Here is a 23,717-nt window from a genome sequence, read left to right as displayed (position 1 = left end):
CGGTATTTTATTTGTGCAGCCTGTAGGGCCATCGTGATTGGTCTCAAGGCCTTCTTTCTGAAGAGCGTGGCAGGCGCAATGCCGCAAAAAGACGAACAGAATCTGGTAATCCGGGAAGGACAGGGGAGTCTCGAGCGGCAGACAGAATTAAATCTCTAGCCTCTTCATAATGTAATTTAAGCACTACATCTCTAGGGATGTCGTCCGATCGTGGTTTGCCCAAGGCTCTATTCTCGTTATATGTAGCAGAGCCGAGTCAGTTTGTGGAAGTAGTGCAGTGAAGAGAGCGGTTGCTGTGTCTTTAAGAGCTAGGACACTTTCAGGGAGGCCACAAATGCGCAGATTGCCTCTGTGTGATCTATTTTCATAGTCCTCGCATTTCAGCTCATGGTCATTTATACAGTCCATATGCTGCTTTATGATCTCCTGGTCCTCTCCCAGTGCATCTGCCACCGAGTCCATTTTTTCTTCTAAAGTAGATGTGCGCTGGACAATGTCCTGTATTTGTGAAGTAACACTTTGCATAGCTGTTGCCAGTTCAGACCTGAAAGTCTCCTGCAACGTTTTTATTAATGCAGCTGTGGGGACTATTGCGTCTTCCTGGGGAGAAAGATCCTCTCCTCCTGTAGCGGCGCGTACCTGCAACGCTGGAGAGGAGGAAGCTGAGGCGGCGGCCATCTTGTTGTTGTTCCCCTCTAACTATGTCTGCGATGGAGCGGCTTGCCAGCTGGACGGTACCTCCTTTCTTAGGCATCCTGGGTCACGGGGGTCTCGGCGTACGAGGGGCCATCTGTTAGTTATTCTGGTGCGATTCGCGTGGTAAGTGGGGCTATATTTAGCTCGCCAGGAGCGGAGCTCAGGGATGTGCGTCCGCCATTTTCAAGCTCCGCGCATGCGCCCATCATTAGTCATTTAGGACAACACTGGATCATTCAGAGATCCACAATAAGCTGCAGTAAGTTTCCTGCACTGAAAGTAAAGGGACCGAATAATATTGCATGCCACACTATTCATTTTTTGACTTTCCACAAAAATTTAAAATAGCCAATAAATTTTGTTCAACTTCACAATTGTGGTCCACTTGTTGATTCTTCACCAAAAATTTACATTTGGTATCTTTGTTTGAAGACGAATTGCTTGTGGGATTTTTTTTTTTTTTTTTTTTAAATGGGGCCCACACACCTTTGTATTACTGTAAATGTAGAGATGCACAAATGCGCTATGTGGCCAATATACAAACATATATACACGATGTGTCAGCACACTGCAACTAATGAATACATGAACTCTCAATATTGCTGTAGACCTTAAAAATGTAAGGTACTTAACGGTTTTTGATCAGAGTGCAAAAGCCATCCAACCATGGGTTTTGCATTCTTTTATAATAAAACCCCCTGCTTGCTAAGTAGCTTCCTTTTTTAAGTTTCTGCAGCAATAGTGAAGACCATGTACTCATTAGTCGCAGGGTGCTGACCCGTCATGTATGTATAAAATGACACGTCAGATTTGAAAAATTGTGCCTGGTTAGCACGGTCAAAACGGACTTTGGCAGGAAGGGATTAACTGTACATACTCCTAAAGATTTTACTTCCAAGGCAAAATGACTATTAATCCACACAAAGATATTTCCAAAAGCATATATTTCCTGTATAGTCCAGTTGATTAGAAGTAGATAAATGTACTTACACCTAGAAAGACATTCAGATGAATGTCAGTGAGACGTACGCATCATTTTTGGTTCTTTGTTTGGTTGCTATTTTTTTTATTATTTCTTCTTTTCTTTTGTATTGAACACTTGAAAATAGTGCATTAAAATGTTTTATTTATTTAGAATCTACAAAAGGAAGCACAAAATATACCAGAACCGGGCCCTTCAAAGACGTGTGTGACTTCCAGAACTCTGTCTGTTAGAGAACCATCCTCATCACAAGGTCCATATACTGCCCAAAAAACAAATGTGGTGGGTAACACTTCCTTTGTTATCTAGTTTCTTTGTGAGATTGGCATCACTATGCAGTAACCTCTAAAGGAAAGCCTGAATATGTCACAAGACCAGGCAGATGGATCTTTTAGATTTTTTAGAATGTCACTTTTTAGCCATATTTTAAAAGCAGTCTATCTTCAGGGGAACCCGACAGTAAATTTATGCTGCCCACCCATACCACAAGCAGCACGAATCCGAGCCTTGCTGCATTATTGCTGACGTGTATGTTTATCAAAAATATGCTTTGAAAAGCCAACAAGGGACTGTGTATATGCCCTTATACACTGATATAAGGAAGATCTTCTAGTCTAGGGGCATGAGGCAGGTACAAGCCATCAGGGATCTGACTTGTACTAGTCATCTGTCATCTGAGATATTTAGACCCTGGACGATTTTTCAAAGTATTTTCGCTCTGCAACACCGCAATGCTTCAGAATACGACATACATTACTGTATTGAAGGAGCAAGAGTCAGATTCATTCTGCCTGTGGTTTGCAGTCAGGTCCCTTTTAAAAAGAACAGTATCATTTGATCTGACACCTTTGGATAAAAATTACAAGCTTGTAGAGAGAGCACGGCACTCAGGAATAGCTGTTATCGGTGCTCAAGTCGGGTGTCCAACCCATCAAATCAAAATGACAAAAATCTTGGCATTCAATGTGTGAAATATTCAGAAACTTTTTATTTTGTGCATCCAGACAGAAAGGGTTAAATGTTTTCGGTCCACTATAGGACCTTCATCAGAACAATCTTGTTTACTGGATAAATACCTATATGGAAAAAGATACCAACAATAGAAAAATATATAATCAAAAAAACTCAAAATATCAAAGATATAAAACCAAAACCAAAGATATTCAGAGTGCTGACTATTTTTATTATTATAGTACACATCCAAATAAAAGATACTAAAGACAATACATTGTCACAAGAATTTTATTTGTATCTCACAATTTTTTATATAAAAATATAATTAAAAACCAGTGCACAAATGGTGTGCAGGGGAAACGAAGAGACACAATATGGCCAACAACAAAACACATAGCATTCAGTAAATGTTAGAAAGTCAGTGATATGATCCAAATCAATATATATCATAAAAATAAAGTACATATATATTCACCCAAATATGCAAAAAATATGTGAAAATATATAAAATATAAAGTGTCCTGTGCACAAATAAATAAACAATTATATCCCATAAAATGGTGTGAAAATGTTTATTTCAATATGCAACCACCTTCAAAAAAAAAAAAAAAGTGCTCAGTGTAGAAAATATATAAGGGGCTATATAGCCTTCATTGCATATAAATAAGAAATGAACAATAAAATAAAATATTTAAGTGCAAAAAGAATGACTTAACACTGCTGGATCACTGCTGACTACCAACACAACTGTTGCGGTATAATTAAGTGAATGGAATAATATCACTTCATGAACTGGCGAAGCAAGAGCGAAACGTGCGTTGGAGTGTGGTGTGTGCAGGGGGCAGGAGGAGACTCTGGTCAGTAACCACATGACGTGATATTATTCCATTCACTTAATTATACCGCAACATTTGTGTTGGTAGTCAGCAGTGATCCAGCAGTGTTAAGTCATTCTTTTTGCACTTAAATATTTTATTTTATTGTTCATTTCTTATTTATATGCAATGAAGGCTGTATAGCCCCTTATATATTTTCTGCACTGAGCCCTTTTTTTTTTTTTAATTTTTTTGAAGGTTGTTTATTGGATAGCCTGTGACTGTGTTAAGAAGCTGGCATCTGGGAAGAGTATATGGTCACTGGTATAGGGAGTGGAAACAGCGCCCAGCGTCTTCCACATGGGCAGCCAGACCACAGACCAGGACGTCACTTGCACTATACTACTCCAGAGGTTATATACCCACTGCTATCAGCGCTGTTTCCACTCCCTATACCAGTGACCCTGGAGGTCTCTTCTCTGAAGCCATACGGTGCACAGCTGCCTGCTCTAAATTTGGACGGTTCTGTCCATATACTCTTCCCAGACGCCAGCTTAACACAGTCACAGGCTATCCAGTAAACAAGATTGTTCTGATGAAGGTCCTATAGTGCAGTGATTTTCAACCTTTTTTGAGCCGCGGCACACTTTTTATACGTAAAAAATCCCGGGGCGCACCACCAACCAAAATGGCACAAAATGACACTAAAACAGTACATATTATACATATAGTTAATAATATAGATTCTAAATGTATTTTTACTCACTCAGTGTGAAACCTGGGCCTGTTTCGATAAACACAAAAAGGATATCCTGGCAGGAATGGTGGAAAGACACACACGAAGCTCTTCCTCAACAGTTTTCAGTCTCTCCCTGTTTTTAGTTTTTATCGCAGTCAAGCTTGAGAAGCCCAGCTCACATAGATATGTGGTCGAAAATGGGAGCAATGTCAAAATAGCTTTGTTGGCCAGAATGGGGAACTCCTTGGCAACAGATAATCAAAATCTGTGCAAAGGAAGATCAGCAAACTTTAGCTTTAAACCGCGGTCTTGCTTCAGTTCAATGAGTTCCTCTTGCTCCTTTAAAGTCATGTCCTTTCCAGCAACGGATAATGAGCTGTATGGGTCCCTAACCCAGTCAAGGCATTCTGTGAAGGTTGAAGAGAAATAAAACGATAACTTCTCCTCAAGAGTTTTCAAATGTCTGCCAATCACCTCGCACATTGCAGCAGTGTTGTCATCATGCAGTTTCTCGGTGAGCGGGAACATCTGAAGGTTGCCACCCTGCACATGTTGCTGCCAGAGCTGCACCTTTAAACGGAATCCGTTAAATTTTCCAAATTTTCCAAAACAACAGTTTCAATGTCCGCAGACATGTCATCAATCCGTCTGGCAATTGTGTTATCAGAGAGAGGCACTTTAGCTATCTCTTTGGCTGCGTCAGGGCCAAGCATCTCATTTACAATAGCTTTACAAGCTGGCAGTATTAATGTTTCTGCCACAGTGTGGGACTTTTTTGATTTAGCTATGAGTTCAGCAACAAGGTAGCTAGCTTTGAGGGCTCTCTCATTTACCTTTGTGCTTTTCCTCAAAAAAGTTGCCCCTTTCTCATTGTTTGTACGTAAGCGTACAAAATACTCCATCGGCTTGTTTTGAACGGAAGGGTGTTTCGTTTGGAGATGGCGTTTAAGCTTGCTTGGCACCATGGCGCTATTGGAAAGCTTCTCACCACACACGAAGCACAGTGGTGTTGGTGCTGTCGCATCCCCAGCGGAAGTAAATCCAAATGAAAGATAGCTTTCACTGTATTGCCTTGAGCTCACTGTCTTGTCTTTTTTCTTTTGTCGACCTCTCATACTAGGGCCTTCATCTGGGTTAGAATTGTGTCCAGGGTCCTGTTCGGCATTTGCCTTTTCCATTCTCAAATACTTCTTCATCACTGCTGAGATAGTGTGCGCAGCCACACACTAAAATAGAAGAGTATTACATTATCTGCCACACTTAAACTTTAAGTCTTAAAGGACCTCTGCCAGGCATATTTCACTCTTGAGGGCTTAAAAAGCAGCTCTTGTGGTGATAAGAAGCCGATTTAAAACCCCCAAGAGTGAACTTCGTGAGAGCTGTATGAGTGTAATAATGACTTATATTACTACGGTCTGCATTTCCTGCTTGAATTGACACTAGTGACGTAGCACTCAGCTTTCTCTATAAGTAGAATAGAGCCGGCTGCAAAGTGCTACGAGCTACGCCACTAGAGTCAATTCAAGCAGGACATGACTGCTGAAGACCGGCAAAATATCATTTATTATTCCACACATACAGCTCTCACGGAGTTCACTCTTGGGGGTTTTAAATCAGCTTCTTATCACCACAAGAGCTGCTTTTTAAGCCCTCAAGAGTGAAATATGCCTGGCAGAGGTCCTTTCAATAAATTATTTATTTTAAAAAAGTTAAATAAAAAAGGATAACCCCCTCATATATACAATCCCATGTAACCTCATACATACAGTCCCATGTATATATACAGTCCCATGTAAAGTCATACATACAGTCCCACGTATATGAGCCACATAATTATCAGCATATACCATATATAGTATATGAGCTGGCGCTTGTACTCCAGCCTCATGGCCATAGTATTTCTCATTGTACCCCTTTATATTGCAGTATATGAGCCACATAATTATCCCTTTCTTTAAGTAATATGCCCCATCATTATCCCGTTCTTTTAGTAATATGCCCCATCATTATCACCTTCTTGTAGTAATATGCCCCATCATAATCCCCTTCATGTAGAAATTGCCCATTCCACTACCTCCATCATTTCCTTCTCCCCACCACCCCATTATTGCCCTTTCGACAACCCCATCATTGCCCTCTCCCCACCACTGCCTTCTTATCACCCCCATCACCGCCTTCTCCATTGCCCTCTCCCCATCACCGCCTTCTCCATGACTCCCATCATTGCTTCTCATCACATCCATCAACTCACCTACACACGCACACAAACACACACACACACACACACACACACCCCTCACCTCTCCTCACCGGCAGCTTCCTCTCACTGGCACAGCAGCCGCGGGGCTGAATGATGATGTCATCCAGCCGCGCCGCTGACTGCTGTGTCAGGGAGGAAGCGACACAGGAACACGGGACTGCTGCCTCTCCGACCCGCCGCCCTGCTTGCCTCCACATGGCTAATTTGCATCGCATGTAAATTAGCCATGCGGACACGCGGCACACCCGACCATGTGTCGCGGAACACTGGTTGAAAACCACTGCTATAGTGGACCGAAAACGTTTAACCCTTTCTGTCTGGATGCACGAAAAAAAAAGTATCTGAATATTTCACACATTGAGTGCCAAGATTTGTCATTTTACCTTTGGATAAAGGTGTACATTTATAATTACACTAGACAGTGTAGAAAAATGTATTAAGCAGATCACCTTGATATAGTGTATATCCACAATTTTCTAAATCATGAAGATGCAGTTTGCTCCATTTTTATGCCCCAGTATATGTAGCACTTATCTAGATGTCTGCAGGAGACTATAGTAATCTTGAGTATGTTGTTGGGATCATGCTTGCTCTGACTTTTTTTTCCTGATTTTAACCAGTATATCAATGTTCACCAGGTGTCTGCCAAGAACACGAAGGCTCAAAGGAAAGTAGTGACCAAGTCTAGTAAAAAGAAATCAATAAAAGGTGAATAATAAGATTTTGTTGGTCTGTAAAGTTTTTTTGGTCTTGATTTATAAGTGTGTGTATACAAATATCAAATATTGACAGTCCCTTCCAGACAGAAAAACAGGTGTAAATCGGTGCAAGCTAACAGTCACTTTCCTGTGTAGCAGATAAATTAAAGCTGCACTCTGTACTGCTATTCTATGCAAACATGAAATATTTGAAATTGGAATCACATTGCTGCTCTGCAAAACAAGGTAAAAAGAAGATACTTGGCATATAAATTGGCCAATTCATGTGTGGCCAGCAGGCAACGACAAGGCGACTTTTGCTGTGAACCAATCTTTGATATTTGTATACACAGTATTTCTGGCTGAGCACTCCACCCATAAGCCTATGGCGGTTTTAATTATTGCTTGATCCTACCTACCCATATAATTGCAGCCTTTACTCTACAAGAGCTATCATATTAGGTTATTTTCCCAACAAAGAAGGTCGCCTTGTTGTTTGCTGTTGGGCCCACATGAATTGGCAGCTTTATGTGCTAAATATAATGCCAGGAGTAAATGGCCTCGTCTTCAGATATATTGGCCACATAAATGTTACTGGTGCTCAGATATAGCAATAAGATGATTTTTTTTTCCTGTACCAAGCAATCTATACAGAAACCACATAGTTTTAGAAAGGCAGACTAATTAAATGAATCAGTTAGCACAACATCTTGTGCCGAAAATTCCATAGACATGCTGTTCTTGTAAAAAAAAAATTAAAAAAAAACTCTGCTATGCTAATAATGGATTCTGTAACCTCTTACTTTTTATCGTAACTTTTTATATTTATAGACCTGAGTATAGAGATCCATAAACAGACCTCTATGTGAAATTCCTAAGAGAAAACCTTTGGAAAAGTGAATGTGTATTCTGCATCTATATGCTCACATTGTAGCGCTGTACTATAAGAGGCACAAACCCATTGCCTAATGATGTCAGCTTCCTATTCACTAAGAGCTGGTGTAGTTTCTTGTTACATTTAGTTTTTTTATGTTATAAAGTAAATAAACTTATTATTTTATAGTTTTTTCCAGTATGGAAAGTTATGAAATGTTGCAAATTTCTTTATTAGGGAATTTTTTAACTTTTCATTTTTGTTTTGATTTTTCAAAACTGAATAAGGGGCGACCCCCGATCTCCCAAAATCATCCACAGTGTCGTCTCCCTGTACCCCCTCCTGCATCATTTCAATGCTATGCCTGGGTTCACCTTAGGGGCGACAGGTCCCTTTCATGGGTTCGCTCTCCCCACACCGACAACGGACGGGAACATGGGGTGTTGCCCCCATGTACCCCCTTCTGGAATCAATATAAAACTAAGGAAAAAAGAAAGCGCAATAGGGTCTTATCTGGGTGGAAAATGGAATAAATTCTGCTGGAATCTACTCACCTTTTCCAGGAAAGATATAAGCATGTAAATCAATGTCAGCCTGCTGCACGCCCGAAGGTCCACAACGTGACCGCCAAATAGAACTCCTTTTGGATAAAATATTCTGACTCAGGCTTACTGTGCGCTGCTAGACCAGGATAAAATCACCACATGAGAAATTTAACCATTTATTCCCAACGCGTTTCAAAGTGTAGACCACTTCTTCCTCAGGGGATGACATGTAGACTACATGTCATCCCCTGAGGAAGAAGTGATCTACACTTTGAAACGCGTTGGGAATAAATGGTTAAATTTCTCATGTGGTGATTTTATCCTGGTCTAGCAGCGCACAGTAAGTCTGAGTCAGAATATTTTATCCAAAAGCCCTTCTGGAATCAGGCCTTCAGCTGGACAAAAGCCCTGCCCCCACCCCAAAGGATGAACCCAGGGAATATGCAGAGGCTCCCAATGGTGTCCGTGCAGCCCCCACAGCATCACCACTGTCAGAAAGTGGATGATGGAAGGAGGCGAATGGGCCCTCTCCACCTCCCTATCAAATGACCCTTTCATGGGTTCGCTCTCCCCACACCGACAACGGACGGGAACATGGGGTGTTGCCCCCATGTACCCCCTTCTGGAGTCAGGCCTTCAGCCGGACAAAAGCCCTGCCCCCACCCCAAAGGATGAACCCAGGGAATATGCAGAGGCTCCCAATGGTGTCCGTGCAGCCCCCACAGCATCACCACTGTCAGAAAGTGGATGATGGAAGGAGGCGAATGGGCCCTCTCCACCTCCCTATCAAAGGACCCTTTCATGGGTTCGCTCTCCCCACACCGACAACGGACGGGAACATGGGGTGTTGCCCCCATGTACCCCCTTCTGGAGTCAGGCTTTCAGCCGGACAAAAGCCCTGCCCCCACCCCAAAGGATGAACCCAGGGAATATGCAGAGGCTCCCAATGGCGTCCGTGCAGCCCCCACAGCATCACTACTGTCAGAAAGTGGATGATGGAAGGAGGCGAATGGGCCCTCTCCACCTCCCTATCAAAGGGATGGCGGATTGAGGGTCATCTGCGCAGCCAACACACCTGAGTGCCCGGCTCTGCTACATCTGGCCAGTAAGTAAGCGCAGCGTCCTTGGTCAGCAGGAGGGTTCCTTCCTTGGCTCAGGGATGGTCCTGGCGCCCCCCAATGGGTGTCCCGTCGGTGGCGCTCTCATCGCTTGCTCGCCGCCGCAAATCTCCCCGGCTTCTGGCTGGGATAGGCCTAGTTCCGCCCACGTTTCAGGCGCTTCTCGCTTTGAAGGAGAAGTGCCCGGCCACTTCCCTGCTCTCTGGCCTGACTCCACCCACATTTTAGGGGCCCTTCTCGTTCCTCACAAGAAGCGCCGACTTATTCCTGGACCATCACTTCCTCCTTCACCGCACTGTCACCGCATGTGTGACTACAGGCCGGGGACGCACCTTATACACTGCAGGATGGATTACTATCTCTGGGGGCACGGACACAGGACCTGGGTAAGCTGGACAGCGCTTAACCCCTTCCCTGCAGTAGCCTCTTATCAGCATTTACAGGCCAATGTGTCTCTGTCAAAGGCATCTAAGAAGGCTAATAAAACACCCACAGTGGTGTATGCCTCATGTACCACATGTAATGTCCCACTACCACGGAGACACCGTACTTCTGCGACCCTTCATGCGCACAGGAGCCTTCCGTTATTGCCAACCCTAGTGGACCTAGCCCACCTGAGTGGGTCACGTCTCTGGCACAGTCCATTGCTTCCCTGACTAAAGCGATAGATTCTTTCTTTCTCCTCAAGCTAGGGCATCGGTTTGCCTTGCATGGAAGGCCCTTCAGCCATGCGAGAGTCTTCCTCAGACAGGGGCCGGACAACAGCAGAAGACATGTAATCTTCTAGGAAACGTCCCCATAGCTCGTCCCCCAGGCATTCTGGTGCCTCGGCGTCCACAAGCTCCGTTTCCCGCTCTCCCTCACCAGGGGTTTGCAGCGAACATGACTCAGAATGAGTCAGATGTGGCCAGAGACTCGGACTCGCAAGAGTACCAGGAGTCTCTAGATTCTCTCATTGAAGTGGTCAATAAGGCTCTGAGATTAGACAAAGAGCCCGGATCACACTTTGTCCTTTAAAAAAACAAATGTCCTCACAGGGTGTTTGCTAACCACGGATATTTTTTATGGATATTTTTCAGAGGAATAGAAGACCCCAGACAAGCAGTTCACAGGGCAAAAGCCGCTGGAAGCACAGTACCCCTTAGCTCCTACTCTAAGAAAGGAGTGGACTGAGTCCCCTGCAGTGGATCCACCCATATCATGTCTCGCTTCCAAAACTCTCTTGTCTTTGTCTGACGGCTGGTCTATTAAAAACACCACTGATCGACAGATTGATAATCTCGCTCGGTCAGTCTTTGATGCTGCCAGCGCAGCACTTCTCCCATCCTTTGCCGCAAAATGAATGGCCAGAGCTATGGTGGCCTGGGCGGAAGCTCTAGCTAAGACCAGCCAAGACAATAACCTACCTTCCGAGGAGGTCAGTCTTGCTTACGACATTCCTCGGGCCGTGGTTTATGTTGTACATGCCTCTCTAGATGGAGCTGACTGTGCCGCGTTAGCAGCCGTAAATGCCATTACTATCAGGAGAACATTGTTTCCGAGAGTGGCGAGCAGATTCTGCTTCCCAAAAATCTTTAACTTCCCTGCCTTACCAGAGCGGGCCATTGTTCGGAGACAAATTAGACCAAGTTATCTCTGATGCTACTGGAGGAAAAAGTAAATTCCTCCCTCAACAAAGACCCAGTCGGACTTTTCGAAGCCAACACTAGGTTCGCTTCCGGCCATTTCGGAGCACCTCCGAAGCTGGTCCTCTGCAACCGCTTCCTCTAGCTCGGCTCCTCGCGTAGGGACAGAGATCCCCAGCCTTCGTATAAGCCCACTCATTCCTGGAAAAGCAGACCCTCAAGATCTGGAACCAAAGGTTCCACATCCTGCAAGTTCTCCGCTCAATGACTCATTGCGGTATCCAGGGGACACAGAGTAGGCAGCCGTCTACTCTTGTTTCGTCAAGCCTGGCTTGCGGTCGTTCATGAGATCTGGGGTCCTCCAGATACAAAATATAATCCACATCTCCTCTTCCAACACGTTTCTTCCGGTCGCGTCTTCCAAAGACGGAGGTGAATGCAGCCCCGTTCTACCAAGCTTTAAATGCACTCCGCAAGGACGGAGTCATCGTCCTGGTTCCACACAATGATAGGTTCAAAAGGTTTTACTCGAACCTGTTAGTGGTTCCAAAAAGATGGAACCATGCGCCCTATCCTGTACCTAAAACTGTTAAACAGGTTTGTTAGGGTTCGTCATTTCAGAATGGAGTCTCTCTGTTCAATCATCAATTCGCTGGAGACAAGGGAATACCTTGCGATCATCGACATCAAGGACGCATACCTTCACATTCTGATCTTTTCCGGTCATCAAGGCTTTCTGTACTTCGCGGGCGGCGACGAGCATTTTCAAATCACCGTCTTGCCCTTCGGTCTCGCCACCGCCCCCAGCATGTTCACCAAGGTCATGGCAGCCGTCATGTCTATTCTGCACTCTCGGAGCATGGTGATCCTGCCGTTGCTAGACGACCTGCTCTTCAAAGGATCGTCCTTTCAGGCCTGTTCAGAGTGTGTAAGCATCACTGTGGACATTCTCTCTCGCCTGGGTTGGCTGATAAATCTAAGCAAGTCCTCCCCACCACCATCCCAGTGGATTTCCTTTTTTGGGGAAGAACCTGGACACTTCCCAAGGGTTGGTAATTCTCCCTCCGGAAAAGGTCACTGACCCAGAAAACCCAGAAGTTTTCTCTTTCCCATCTGGGGAAGATGGTGGTCTCGATTGAGTCAGTACCGTTCGCTCAACTACAACTCCGTCCTCTGCAGCAGGCTCTGCTGACAACTTGGGACAGAAATCCATCCTCTCTAGACCGCCGGTTTCGCCTGTCCCGGTGGGTCAGGCTGTCTCTCAGGTTGTGGACGTCGATATCCTCATTGAGTCAAGGAAAGTCTTTCCTTCCAGTCCGCTGGCTGGTGGTGACCACCAACGTCAGTCTTCTCGGTTGTGGAGCGATCTTCCGTCTGATCCATTCCGGAATCGCGTCTCACAATCAATATTCTAGAGATTCGGGCGATCAGGCTAGCCCTTCGGAAATTCCATCAACTTCTGGCAGGTCGCCCCATTTGGATTCATTCTGACAACGCCATGGCGGTGGCATACATCAACCGTCGGGGGGGCATACGAAGCAGAAGGGCGATGCGCGAGGTAGCTCACATTCTGCGATGGGCCGAGACAAACCACTCGGTCATCTTTGCAGTTCATTTCCCGGGAATAGAGAATTGGGTGGCAGATGTTCTCAGCCGTCAGGGTCTCGCCTCGGGAGAGTGGTCCCTTCATCCGGAAGTCTTACAGTAAACGCTGGGGCACAACGGATGTCGACCTCAAGGCTCAATGCCAAAGTTCCGGCGTTTGTAGCTCGGTCCCGCGACCAATTAGCCATCGGGTCGGATGCACTGGTCCTCCCGTGGCATCAGTTTCGTCTCCCTTATGTGTTCCCGCCGCTTCTGCTACTTCCGAGGGTCATCAAAAAGATCAAAGCAGAAGGAATCCTGGTGATTCTCGTCGCACCAGACTGGCCACGCCGAGCGTAGTACGCGGAACTAGTGCAACTAGTCGCCGACGGCCGAGCATGGTACGCGGAACTAGTGCAACTAGTCACCAACGTTCCTTGGCGGTTACCGGACCGCCCAGACCTACTCTCTCAGGGGCCGATTTACCACCTGAACTCGAGAGTCCTGAATTTAACGGCCTGGACTTTGAAACCTGGATTCTAGCCCAGTGCGGTTTCTCGCAGCAAGTAGCTTCCACCATGATTAACGCTCGGAAACCCTCATCCATGCGCATTTACCATCGCATCTAGAGGACTTTTTTCTCTTTATGCAGAACCCGCGGATGTTCCCCACTCATGTTTTCTATCCCTTCCATTTTAGAGTTTCTTCAAGCAAGGTTAGACTAAGGCCTGGCACTGGCTTCTCTCAAATGTCAAATTTCGGACTTATCCGTTCTGCTTCAGCGAAGGATGGCTTCCAAATCGCAGGTTGACATTCATACAGGGAGTGTCGCAACTTGTTTCCACCTACAAGATGCCCCTGGAGCCTTGGGACCTTAACCTGGTCCTAGGTGCCTTGCAAGAAGCCCCCTTCGAACCTCTGCAGGACGCAGCGCTTGCCCTTCTTTCTTGGAAGGTTGCTTTTCTTGTGGCAGTAACATCCAATAGGCGGGTCTCGGAGTTGGCGGCTTTGTCTTGCAAGCCCCCATTTCTGGTTTTCCACCAGGATAAGGTGTTGGTGAGGAACGTCTCTGTCCTTTTTACTTAAGGTAGTCTCTTACTTCCATCTGAATGAGGACATGGTTCTGCCCTCGTTATGCCCCCAGCGCCGGTCCATCATACTGAGAAAGCTCTCTACACTTTGGATTTGGTTAGGGCACTCAGAAAATACATTTCCCGAACAGCGCGTTTCCGCAAATCAGATTCCCTCTTTGTGCTTCTGGACGGGCACAGAAAGGGTCTACCTGCTTCTAAAGCTACAATAGCCAGGTAGATCCGCTCAGCGATCCAAGAAGCTTACCGTATCAAAGGTCAGCCTATCCCGGAGGGGATTAAGGCATACTCCACTCGGTCAGTGGGGCATTCCTGGGCCATTCAGCATCAGGCATCGGCACAGCAAGGCTGCGACTTGGTCCAGCCTGCACACGTTTGTTAAACATTACAACATTCATTCTCAACCTTCTGCAGATGCGGCCCTTGGCAGACAGATTCTGCAATCAGCAGTATCACATCTGTAGGGCAGATTTATCCTGTTGGTACACAAGGTTTCATCTGTGGTGCTGTTTCCCGCCCAGGGACTGCTTTAGGACGTCCCATAGTCCTGTGTCCCCCCAATGTGGCGAAGGAGAAACAGGGATTTTTGTGTGTACTCACCGTAAAATCCTTTTTCTCTGAGCCACTCATTGAGGGACACAGCACCCACCATATTAGCCTGATGGCTCGTGGGTGGTTGTTTGTTTTTGACATGTTGCATTTTTTTTTGTCTGTTACTTACGAGCTCCTACTGCTTTGGCACCGAACTGGTTCACGTTTGCGCCAACAGAGGGTGTATACTGCGGAGGACGAGTTAATTTCTTTCTATGATTGCTTAGTGTCCTCCTAGTGGCAGCAGCATAACACCCATGGTCCTGTGTCCCCCCCCAATGAGTGGCTCGGAGAAAAGGATTTTACGGTGAGTACACACAAAAATCCCTGTTTTCCCCAATCTATGTACCTTTAGCTGCATTGATATCAGAACATACTTATTTGGAGTACAGCACCTGTCTTCTCTGAGTGTTGTGTTTACCGGAATAATCTCCTGCAATAGCTTAGCCCCAGAGTTAATGAGACACACATGCTAAGCTGAATCTTTCACTGCCATCATCTGTGCTCCAAATGAATAGCTGCATTGATATCAGAACATAAAGGCTGGGGAAAAGCAAGGGTTGGTAGCCAATTAAATGCTGATTTTTACAGGAATTAAAACAAATTCCGCTAATGAAGTGATTTGCAATGTTTCATAATTTTCGATGCTGGACAAAATTATTTCAAAAATGTGGAAAAAAAATTGTAGTTACTCTGTTACAATAGAAACTGCTGATTATTTTATCTGTAAGTTTCAATTTTTTTTTTTTTTGTAATTATTCTATTTGATTTTAGATAACACGAACATAGCCTCAGGAGACCCCTCGAGTCCAGAAGTTGTGTCCAAGTCTGTGAAAAATTTGAGTGGACTAGATATTGTACTCTTCGAATGTGGAAAATATATTGAGTTGCACAGGTTTGTTTAATCTACAGTGAGGCAACAATCCAAAAAAGAGACAGAGATGCGTTGCATGTTTCGGACCACCGCGCCATTCTCCCTCCTCCCTCCCCGCACTCTGCTGATGTCACATGCGCAAGGCACTCAGGGAGGGGGTGTGCCCGAGTGACATCACAGGAGGCGCGCTGGAGGAAAATGGTGGAACTCTAAGTGAGCATCTCCAACCGGGGCGCGCGAGGAAATAGCACATCCTGGTTGGCTTTCGCATGGAGGGGGTCAGTTTTCTGGAGGGACCAGAGGAGGCGGACCCAGAAGATAGCGCTGTTGGTTCCACATAAAAAAGAGACAGACCACAAAGGAAGTGCTTATACTCCAAATCAGGCTCGCCTCTCTGAGTACCATGGAGGATCAGAGACTGCAGCAGCCGACTCACTGTCAGCAGTGTGGACATAGTAAAGGGGGCAGCCTTCCCAATCAGAGGAACAGAGTGTCCCGGGACACCTCGGTGTCCAGAGAGGATGCTTTATGTATCCCAGAAAACATCCGAATCTGGTACCCTTAAAGAATGTCATCATTTTAATAGGCCCCCTTGTTTTTTGTTTAAATCACTAGTAGAGACTTAAAAAAGCTAGTGCTAAGAAGAGAGTGCACATTCCCTGCTCATGTAAAATAAAACCCTGCTAGCAGTGCACTGACAGAAAAATCTCTGTTCAGACTGCATCCACAAAACAATTAGTGAAGAGACTCCAGGCTTTGCTGCAAGCCTTAAATTCCTCATCAGGGCTGAGGTGGAAGGCTCCCTAAAAGCCCTATTAATAAAAAGGAAGAAAGTCTCGGGGAGTCTCTTCTGATTCTGAAGTTTCTCCTTTATCGGAGGGAGAATAACAGTGAATCCTCATCCTCCTCAGACAGTGACATGGTGGGCAGGCCATATTTTCCAGTTGAGAATAGATATAGGTTAATTAAAGCCGTTGGGTCAACAACGGACTTAACCTCTTGTTGATCGGGCCAAATTTTTCAAATCTGACCAGAGTCACTTTATGTAGTAATAACTCTAGAATGCTTCAACAGATTTTATTTATTTTGGAATTGTTTTTTCGTGACATATTGTACTGTATTTGTAAATTTATGTTGATATTTTCTGAATTTATTTATAAAAATATCATAAATTTGTCAACAAATTCCAAAAATTTGCAGTTTTCAAACTATGAATGAAAATCCATTTAATCCAGACATACCACATAAAATAGTCCTTAACCCCTTTCTGACATGTGACATACTATCCCGTCCATGTGACCAGAGTGTGTCTGACCATGGACAGGATAGTACTTTTTTTTTTTTTTTTTTTTGCAATAAAAAGCATCTTTTAGCATGTGACAGCTGCCAAACATAAAAACCCGCTATAAGGCCTCTTTCATACATCCTGATATTTCCGATACCGAAGATGTCAGGGTCCGTGTGTATAATACTTGTGGCACACTTGTGACATGTGGGTGCTGAATCAGTACCAAACGCACGGGCACCAGGGACGAAGCATTCCAGTAAGCGCTGTTTCCCGGTGCTAGGTGCTGAACACGGCTCTCATCATTCTTCCCTGCTCTGCCGGCGATCAGCACGAGCAGGGGAGAATGATGAGTTACATTTAACCCCTTAACAACCGCCGATACGCCTTTTAACGGCGGCAGTTAGGGTACTAGGGTTATAGCACCCCCAGCGTCGGAATTTCTTCAGGGTCTCAGCTGCCGGGGGTAGCCGAGACCCCAAGACGCCAGAGAATATGATTCGGGTACGTTTTTTCTGACCCCGGTGTTGCGATCGCTGTTGTTAATGGTATAACGGCAACCGCAAAAACAAATGTCTGATTTTCCATTTAATTTCTTTCTCCTCTGATGTGATGGACATTAGAGGAGAGAGAAATAGGGTCCCCTGATCACCCCCGGTACCTGTGTTGTCCATGAAGTCCCCCGGGCCGCCGGCTGCTTCTGGGAGAAAATGCGTAGTGCGCCCGCCGAGATCTGCTGGCCGGCACTTGGCAACAATAGGAGATTTTTTTCCTATTGGTTCATTTTGATCACTATGATAGACCCTATCACAGTGGTCAAAATAAATAAAAAGTAACTCAAATCCCACTTTACCACCCCCTTATTTAGGGAAAAATAAAAAAATATTTCCATTTTCCCATTAGGGTTAGAGTTGGGTTAAACTTAGCCTTGTGCAAATAAAAAATTCGAGGCAAAAAGATCATTTTTGTGGGGGGAAAAAAAAAAATAAAAATTTATTTTTACGGCTCTACGTTATAAACTTCTGTGAAGCACTTGGGGGTTCAAAGTGCTCACCACACATCTAGATAAGTTTCCACTATTTAGGCACATCAGGGGCTCTCAAAACGCAACATGGCGTCCGATCTCAATTCCAGCCAATTTTGCATTGAAAAGTAAACGCCTCTCCTTCCCTTCCGAGCTCTGCCATGTGCCCAAACAGTGGTTTACCTGCATATGTGGGGTATCGGCGTACTCAGGACAAATTGTACATCTTTTGGGGTCCTTTTCTCCTGTTACCCTTGGTAAAATTAAAAAAAAAAATGGATCTGAAGTAAATTTTTTGTGGAAAAAAGTTAAATGTTAATTATTATTTTTTTTATTTTTACTTTTTAAACATTCCAAAAATTCCTGTGAAGCACCTGAAGGGTTAATAAACTTCTTGAATGTGGTTTTGGGCACCTTGTGACTTCAAATGTGATCTGGTCCCTAAAGTAAAAAAAAATGGTTTTGTAAATTTTTTTGTAAAAATGAGAAATCGCTGTTTAACTTTTAACCCTTATAACTTCCTAACAAAAAAAACATGGGACATGTTACTTATTAAGTATTTTATGTGACATATCTCCATGATTTAACCCCTTCACCCCCAAGGGTGGTTTGCACGTTCATGACCGGGCCAATTTTTACAATTCTGACCACTGTCCCTTTATGAGGTCATAACTCTGGAACGCTTCCATGGATCCCGGTGATTCTGACATTTTCTCGTGACATATTGTACTTCATGTTACTGATAAAATTTCATTCAAATAACTTGCGTTTATTTGTGAAAAAAACGGAAATTTGGCAAAAATTTTGAAAATTTCGCAATTTTCCAACTTGGAATTTTTATGCCCTTAAATCACAGAGATACGGCACACAAAAAACTTGATAACTAACATTTCCCACATGTTTACTTTACATCAGCACAATTTTGGAACCAAAATTTTTTTTTGTTAGGAAGTTATAAGGGTTAAAAGTTGACCAGCGATTTCTCATTTTTACAACACCATTTTATTTTTAGGACCACATCACATTTGAAGCCACTTTGAGGGGTCTATAGGATAGAAAATACCCAAAAATGACACCATTCTAAAAACTGCACCCCTTAAGGTGCTCAAAACCACATTCAAGAAGTTTATTAACCCTTTAGGTGCGTCACAGGAATTTTTTTGAATATTTAAAAAAAAATGAACATCTAACTTTTTTTCACAAAAAAAGTACTTCATGTTCAATTTTTTTTATTTTACCAAGGGTAACAGGAGAAATTGGACTGCAAAAGTTATTGTGCAATTTGTCCTGAGTACGCTGATACCTGATTTGTGGGGGGGGAACGACTGTTTCGGCGCATGGCAGAGCTCAGAATGGAAGGAGCGCCGTTTGACTTTTTCAATGCAAAATTGGCTGGAATTCAGATCGGACGCCATGTCACGTTTGGAGAGTCCCTGATGTACCTAAACAGTGGAAACCCCCTACAAGTGACCCCATTTTGGAAACTAGACCCCCCAAGGAACTTATCTAGATATGTGGTGAGAACTTTGAACCCACAAGGGCTTTACAGAAGTTTATAACGTACAGCGGTACAATTAAAAAATCATATTTTTTCCACAAAAATGATCTTTTCACACCAATTTTTATTTTCCCAAGGGTAACAGGACCCTAAAAGTTATTGTGCAATTTGTCCTGAGTATGCTGATACCCCACATGTGGGGGTAAACCACTATTTGGGCGCATGGCAGAGCTCGGAAGGGAAGCAGCGCCATTTGACATTTTTGGCTGGAATTAAGATCGGACACCATGTCGCGATTGGAAAACCCCTGATGTACCTAAACAGTGGAAACCCCCCACAAATGACACCATTTTGGAAATTAGACTCCCTAAGGAACTTATCAAGATGTGTGGTGAGAACTTTGAACCCCCCAGTGCTTCACAGAAGTTTATAACGCCCGGGCGTGAAAATAAAAAATTCGTATTTTTTCCACAAACATGATCTTTTAGTCACCATTTTTTTTATTTTCCCAAGGGTAACAGGAGAAATTAGACCCCAAAAGTTGTTGTCCAATTTGTCCTGAGTATGCTGATACCCCATATGTGGGAGAAAACTACTGTATGGGCACACGTCGGGGCTCGGAAGTGAAGCAGTGCCATTTTGGAATGCAGACTTTGATGGAATGGTCTGCGGGTGTCATGTGTGTTTGGAGAGCCCCTGATGTACCTAAACTATTGAAACTCCCCACAAGTGACCCCATTTTGGACACTAGACCCCCCCACGGAACTTATCTAGATGTGTGGTGAGCACTTTGAACCCCCAAGTGCTTCACAGAAGTTTATAACGCTCGGACGTGAAAATAAAAAAATCATTTTTTTCCACAAAAATGATATTTTTGCCCCCAATTTTTTATTTTCCCAAGGGTAACAGGAGAAATTGGACCCCAAACATTGTTTTGCAATTTGTCCTGAGTAGGCTGATACCCTACATGTGGGGGTAAAACACTGTTTGGGCGAATGGCAGAGCTTGGAACGGAAGGAGCACCATATGACTTTTTCAACTCAGAATTGGCTGGAATTGAGATCAGACGCAATGTTGCATTTGGAGAGCCCCTGATGTGCCCAAACAGTGGAAACCCCCAATTCTAACTCCAACCCGAACCCCAACACACCCCTAAACCTAATCTCAGCCCTAGCCCTAACCCTAATGGAAAAATGGAAATAAATACATTTTTTTAATTTTATTATTTTTCCCTAACTAAGGGGGTGATAATGGGGGGTTTGATTTACTATTTATGGCGGTTTTTATTTTTGGCAGCTGTCGCACGCTGAAAGACGCTTTTTATTGTAAAAATAGTTTTTGCATCACCACATATTGAGAGCTATAATTTTTCCGTATTTTGACCCACCGAGTCATGTGAGGTCTTATTTTTTGCAGGACAAGTTGACGTTTTTATCGGTACCATTTTCGGGCACGTGACATTTTTTGATCACTTTTTATTCCGATTTTTGGGACGCAGAATGAACAAAAACCAGCGTTTCATGAATTTCTTTTGGGGGGGTGCGTTTACACCGTTCCGCGTGCGGTAAAATTGATAAAGCGGTTTTATTCTTCGGGTCGGTACGGTTACAGCGATACCTCATTTAGGTCGTTTTTTTATGTTTTGTCGGTTTTATGCAATGAAAACTATTTTATATAAAAAATAATTATTTTTGCATCGCTTTATTCTGCGAGCTATAACTTTTTTATTTTTTCGCTGATGATGCTGTGTGGCAGCTCGTTTTTTGCGGGACAAGATGACGTTTTCAGCGGTACCATGGATATTTATATGCGTCTTTTTGATCGCGCGTTATTACACTTTTTGTTTGGCGGTATGATAAATCATTATTTTTTGCTTCGTTTTTTATTTTTTAAGGGGTTCGCTAAAGGGGTTAACTAATGGGACAGTTTTATAGGGCGGGTCGTTACGGACGCGGCGATACCTAATATGTGTACTTTTATTGTTTTGTTTTGTTTTTTTATTTACAAAAAATGAATTTATTGGGGAATATTTTTTTTTTTTTTACTACTAATTTATTTGGCGATTTTTTTTTTAAATTATTTTTACACTTTTTTTTATTTTTTTTTTACTTTATTACATAGTCCCAGGTGGAACATCACTGTCCTGTAACAGATCGCTGATCTGTCACATCACAGATCACTGTGACAGATCAGCAATCTGTAACAGGCATTGAAGCAGACTTCCTCTTGCCTGCGCTTTGCAGGCACTGAGGAAGCCAGCTTCCTGCAGGCCCCCGAAGGCCCCCGTCGCCATCTTGGATTCGGGGGCCTGGAGGAAAGGAGTCCCCCGCAGCAGCGCTGCACATTGCGCTGCCGTGGGGGGGGGGCTCCCTGCCGATGCTTCCCTTTAACTCCTGGTACACCGCAATCGTGTTTGATCGCGGTGTGCAAGGGGTTAACCTGTCGGGGGCGGTCCGTGATCGCCCCTGACACATTGTGCCGGGTGTCAGCTGTGATAATCAGCTGACACCCGGTCGCGATCAGCGGCGCTCACCACGTGGGCGCCGCTGATCGCGGTAGACGTACTATCCCGTCCATGGGCGTAGGGGCCCGGGTCCCATGGACGGGATAGTACGTCTCATGTCAGGAAGGGGTTAAGGGCATGAAAATTCAAAGTTGGAAAATTGCAAATTTTTGCCAAATTTCTTTTTTTTTCACAATTAAACGCAAGTCATATCAAAGAAATTTTACCACTGTCATGAAGTACAATATGTCACAAGAAAACAATGTCAGAAACACTGGGATCTTTGGAAGTGTTCCAGAATGATTATCTCATAAAGGGACAGTGGTCAGAATTGTTAAAATTGGCTTGGCCATTAACATGCAAATTACCCTTGGGGTAAAGGGGTTAAATAACATTTCCCTCATGTCTTCTTTATATCAGCACCATTTTTAAAATATCCTTTTATTTTGTTAGGATGTTAGAAGGCTTAAAACTGTAGCAGCAATTTTTAATTTTTTTCAAGGAAATGTACAAAACTTACTTTTTTAGGGACCTTTTCAGTTTTTAAGTGACTTTGGTGAACCTATATGTCATAAAATCCCCAAAATGACACCATTTTATAAAACGCACCCCTCAAAATTGCTGATAGGTAGTCTATTAACCATTCGGGTTCTTTTTAAGAATTAATACAAAGTAGCATGCTAGGAAGGAAAAATGTTATTTTTACCACCTAAATGTTGCTAACCTCTGAACTAGTTTCTTTAGCCAGCAGAATTTAAGGCCATTATTTGGCCATGAATTGCCATGGAAAACATCAGGACCATATAATCATTATCTCAGGGTGCCAATGGGGTTAAGGAGGGAGCGCCCACGCGCTGTTAACCATTTACACACCGTAATCACTATTGGCAGCAGCATCTAAGCGGTTAAAAATTCATGGTTGGTGCCAACACCAATCAAGATTGATACAGCAAGGTGTCAGCTATAATGTACAGTTGACAGCTGATGCATTTTCACCAGTCGGGGGATGCTATTGTCTTATATGTGAGGTCAGTAAAAAGATATATTGGTGGTCACTAAGGGGTTAAAAGAGAAGATGACTAGATCCCTAGAAGAAGTCATGGTCGTAGGCTTGGAGCATAGAAAGAAGCGCACCTTTCCGGTTAATAGTAAGATCAAAGCACTCATTAAAAAGGAGTGGAAAAAACCTGAGAAAACCGGTGCCTTGCCCTCATCTTCAAAAAGGTGATATACTTTTGAGTAGGACTCAGAGGTATGGTATAAGGTCCCTAGGATTGATGGGGCTGTATCAAAGTCCTCAAAGAGGTCATCCCTACCCTTTGAAAACTCTGGAGTACTTTAGAGATCCATTGGATAAAAAAGCGGATGGATGTCTGAACCACACGTTCGAAGCGGCAGCAGGGAGTCTGAAGCAAGCGATTGCTGGAACCTGTACCACCCGTTCCCTTATGATTTGGCTGCAACAAGTGGAGGAACAGCTCAGAGATGAAACCCCATGAGATAAGATTTTGGCCAACTTGCCTTTGTTACAGGGAGCCACAGCATTTCTGGCAGACACATCTGCAGACTCTGTGAGGTTAGCGGCTAGGTCTGCTGGTTTGTTGAATGCAGCAAGAGGAGCTTTGTAGCTGAAAGGCTGTCCGGGAGATCTTCAGTCTTAAAATAAATTATGTTCTATACCATGTGATAGCCAATTTTTGTTAGGGAAGAAATTGGACGACATCTTGGAAAAAGGCTGATGACTAGAAACTAGAAGGGCTTTCTCTGGTTCACAAGTGATACAAGGAAGACTTCCATTCGAAGGAAAATATTTAATAGGGTGTGCCCTCTTGGGGGAGAGAAGGAAGTGGGAATTTAAAAGTAGAAAAGAACCCGGATTTACGTTCAGCTGTCATTCTTCAGCATCCAAAAAAATCTTCTCAATGATGCCAGTCTACAAGCAGGGGGAAGGCTGCTCTTCC

General features: G+C 44.0%; 1 protein-coding gene across 8 annotated transcripts in view; it reads left to right on the top strand.

Annotated features, from left to right (window-relative positions):
* The window catches only part of CENPU (centromere protein U), a 181,507-nt gene that overhangs the window by 117,138 nt on the left and 40,652 nt on the right, over positions 1–23,717 (top strand). For 7 of the 8 annotated variants that reach the window (XM_073578483.1, XM_073578428.1, XM_073578449.1 and 4 more), the window contains 3 exons: positions 1,832–1,960; positions 7,067–7,154; positions 15,347–15,467. In XM_073578483.1, the coding sequence (XP_073434584.1) occupies positions 1,832–1,960; positions 7,067–7,154; positions 15,347–15,467 (338 nt within the window). The remainder of the gene's footprint in view (positions 1–1,831; positions 1,961–7,066; positions 7,155–15,346; positions 15,468–23,717) is intronic. The other variant, XM_073578464.1, reaches the window with a different exon arrangement.

Source organism: Dendrobates tinctorius, unplaced genomic scaffold (genome assembly GCF_039654945.1).
Source record: "Dendrobates tinctorius isolate UK_male_01 unplaced genomic scaffold, ASM3965494v1 ptg000008l, whole genome shotgun sequence".
NCBI lineage: Eukaryota > Metazoa > Chordata > Amphibia > Anura > Dendrobatidae > Dendrobates > Dendrobates tinctorius.
Note: the sequence above shows the minus strand (reverse complement) of the source record. Positions and strands in the feature narration are given on the sequence as shown.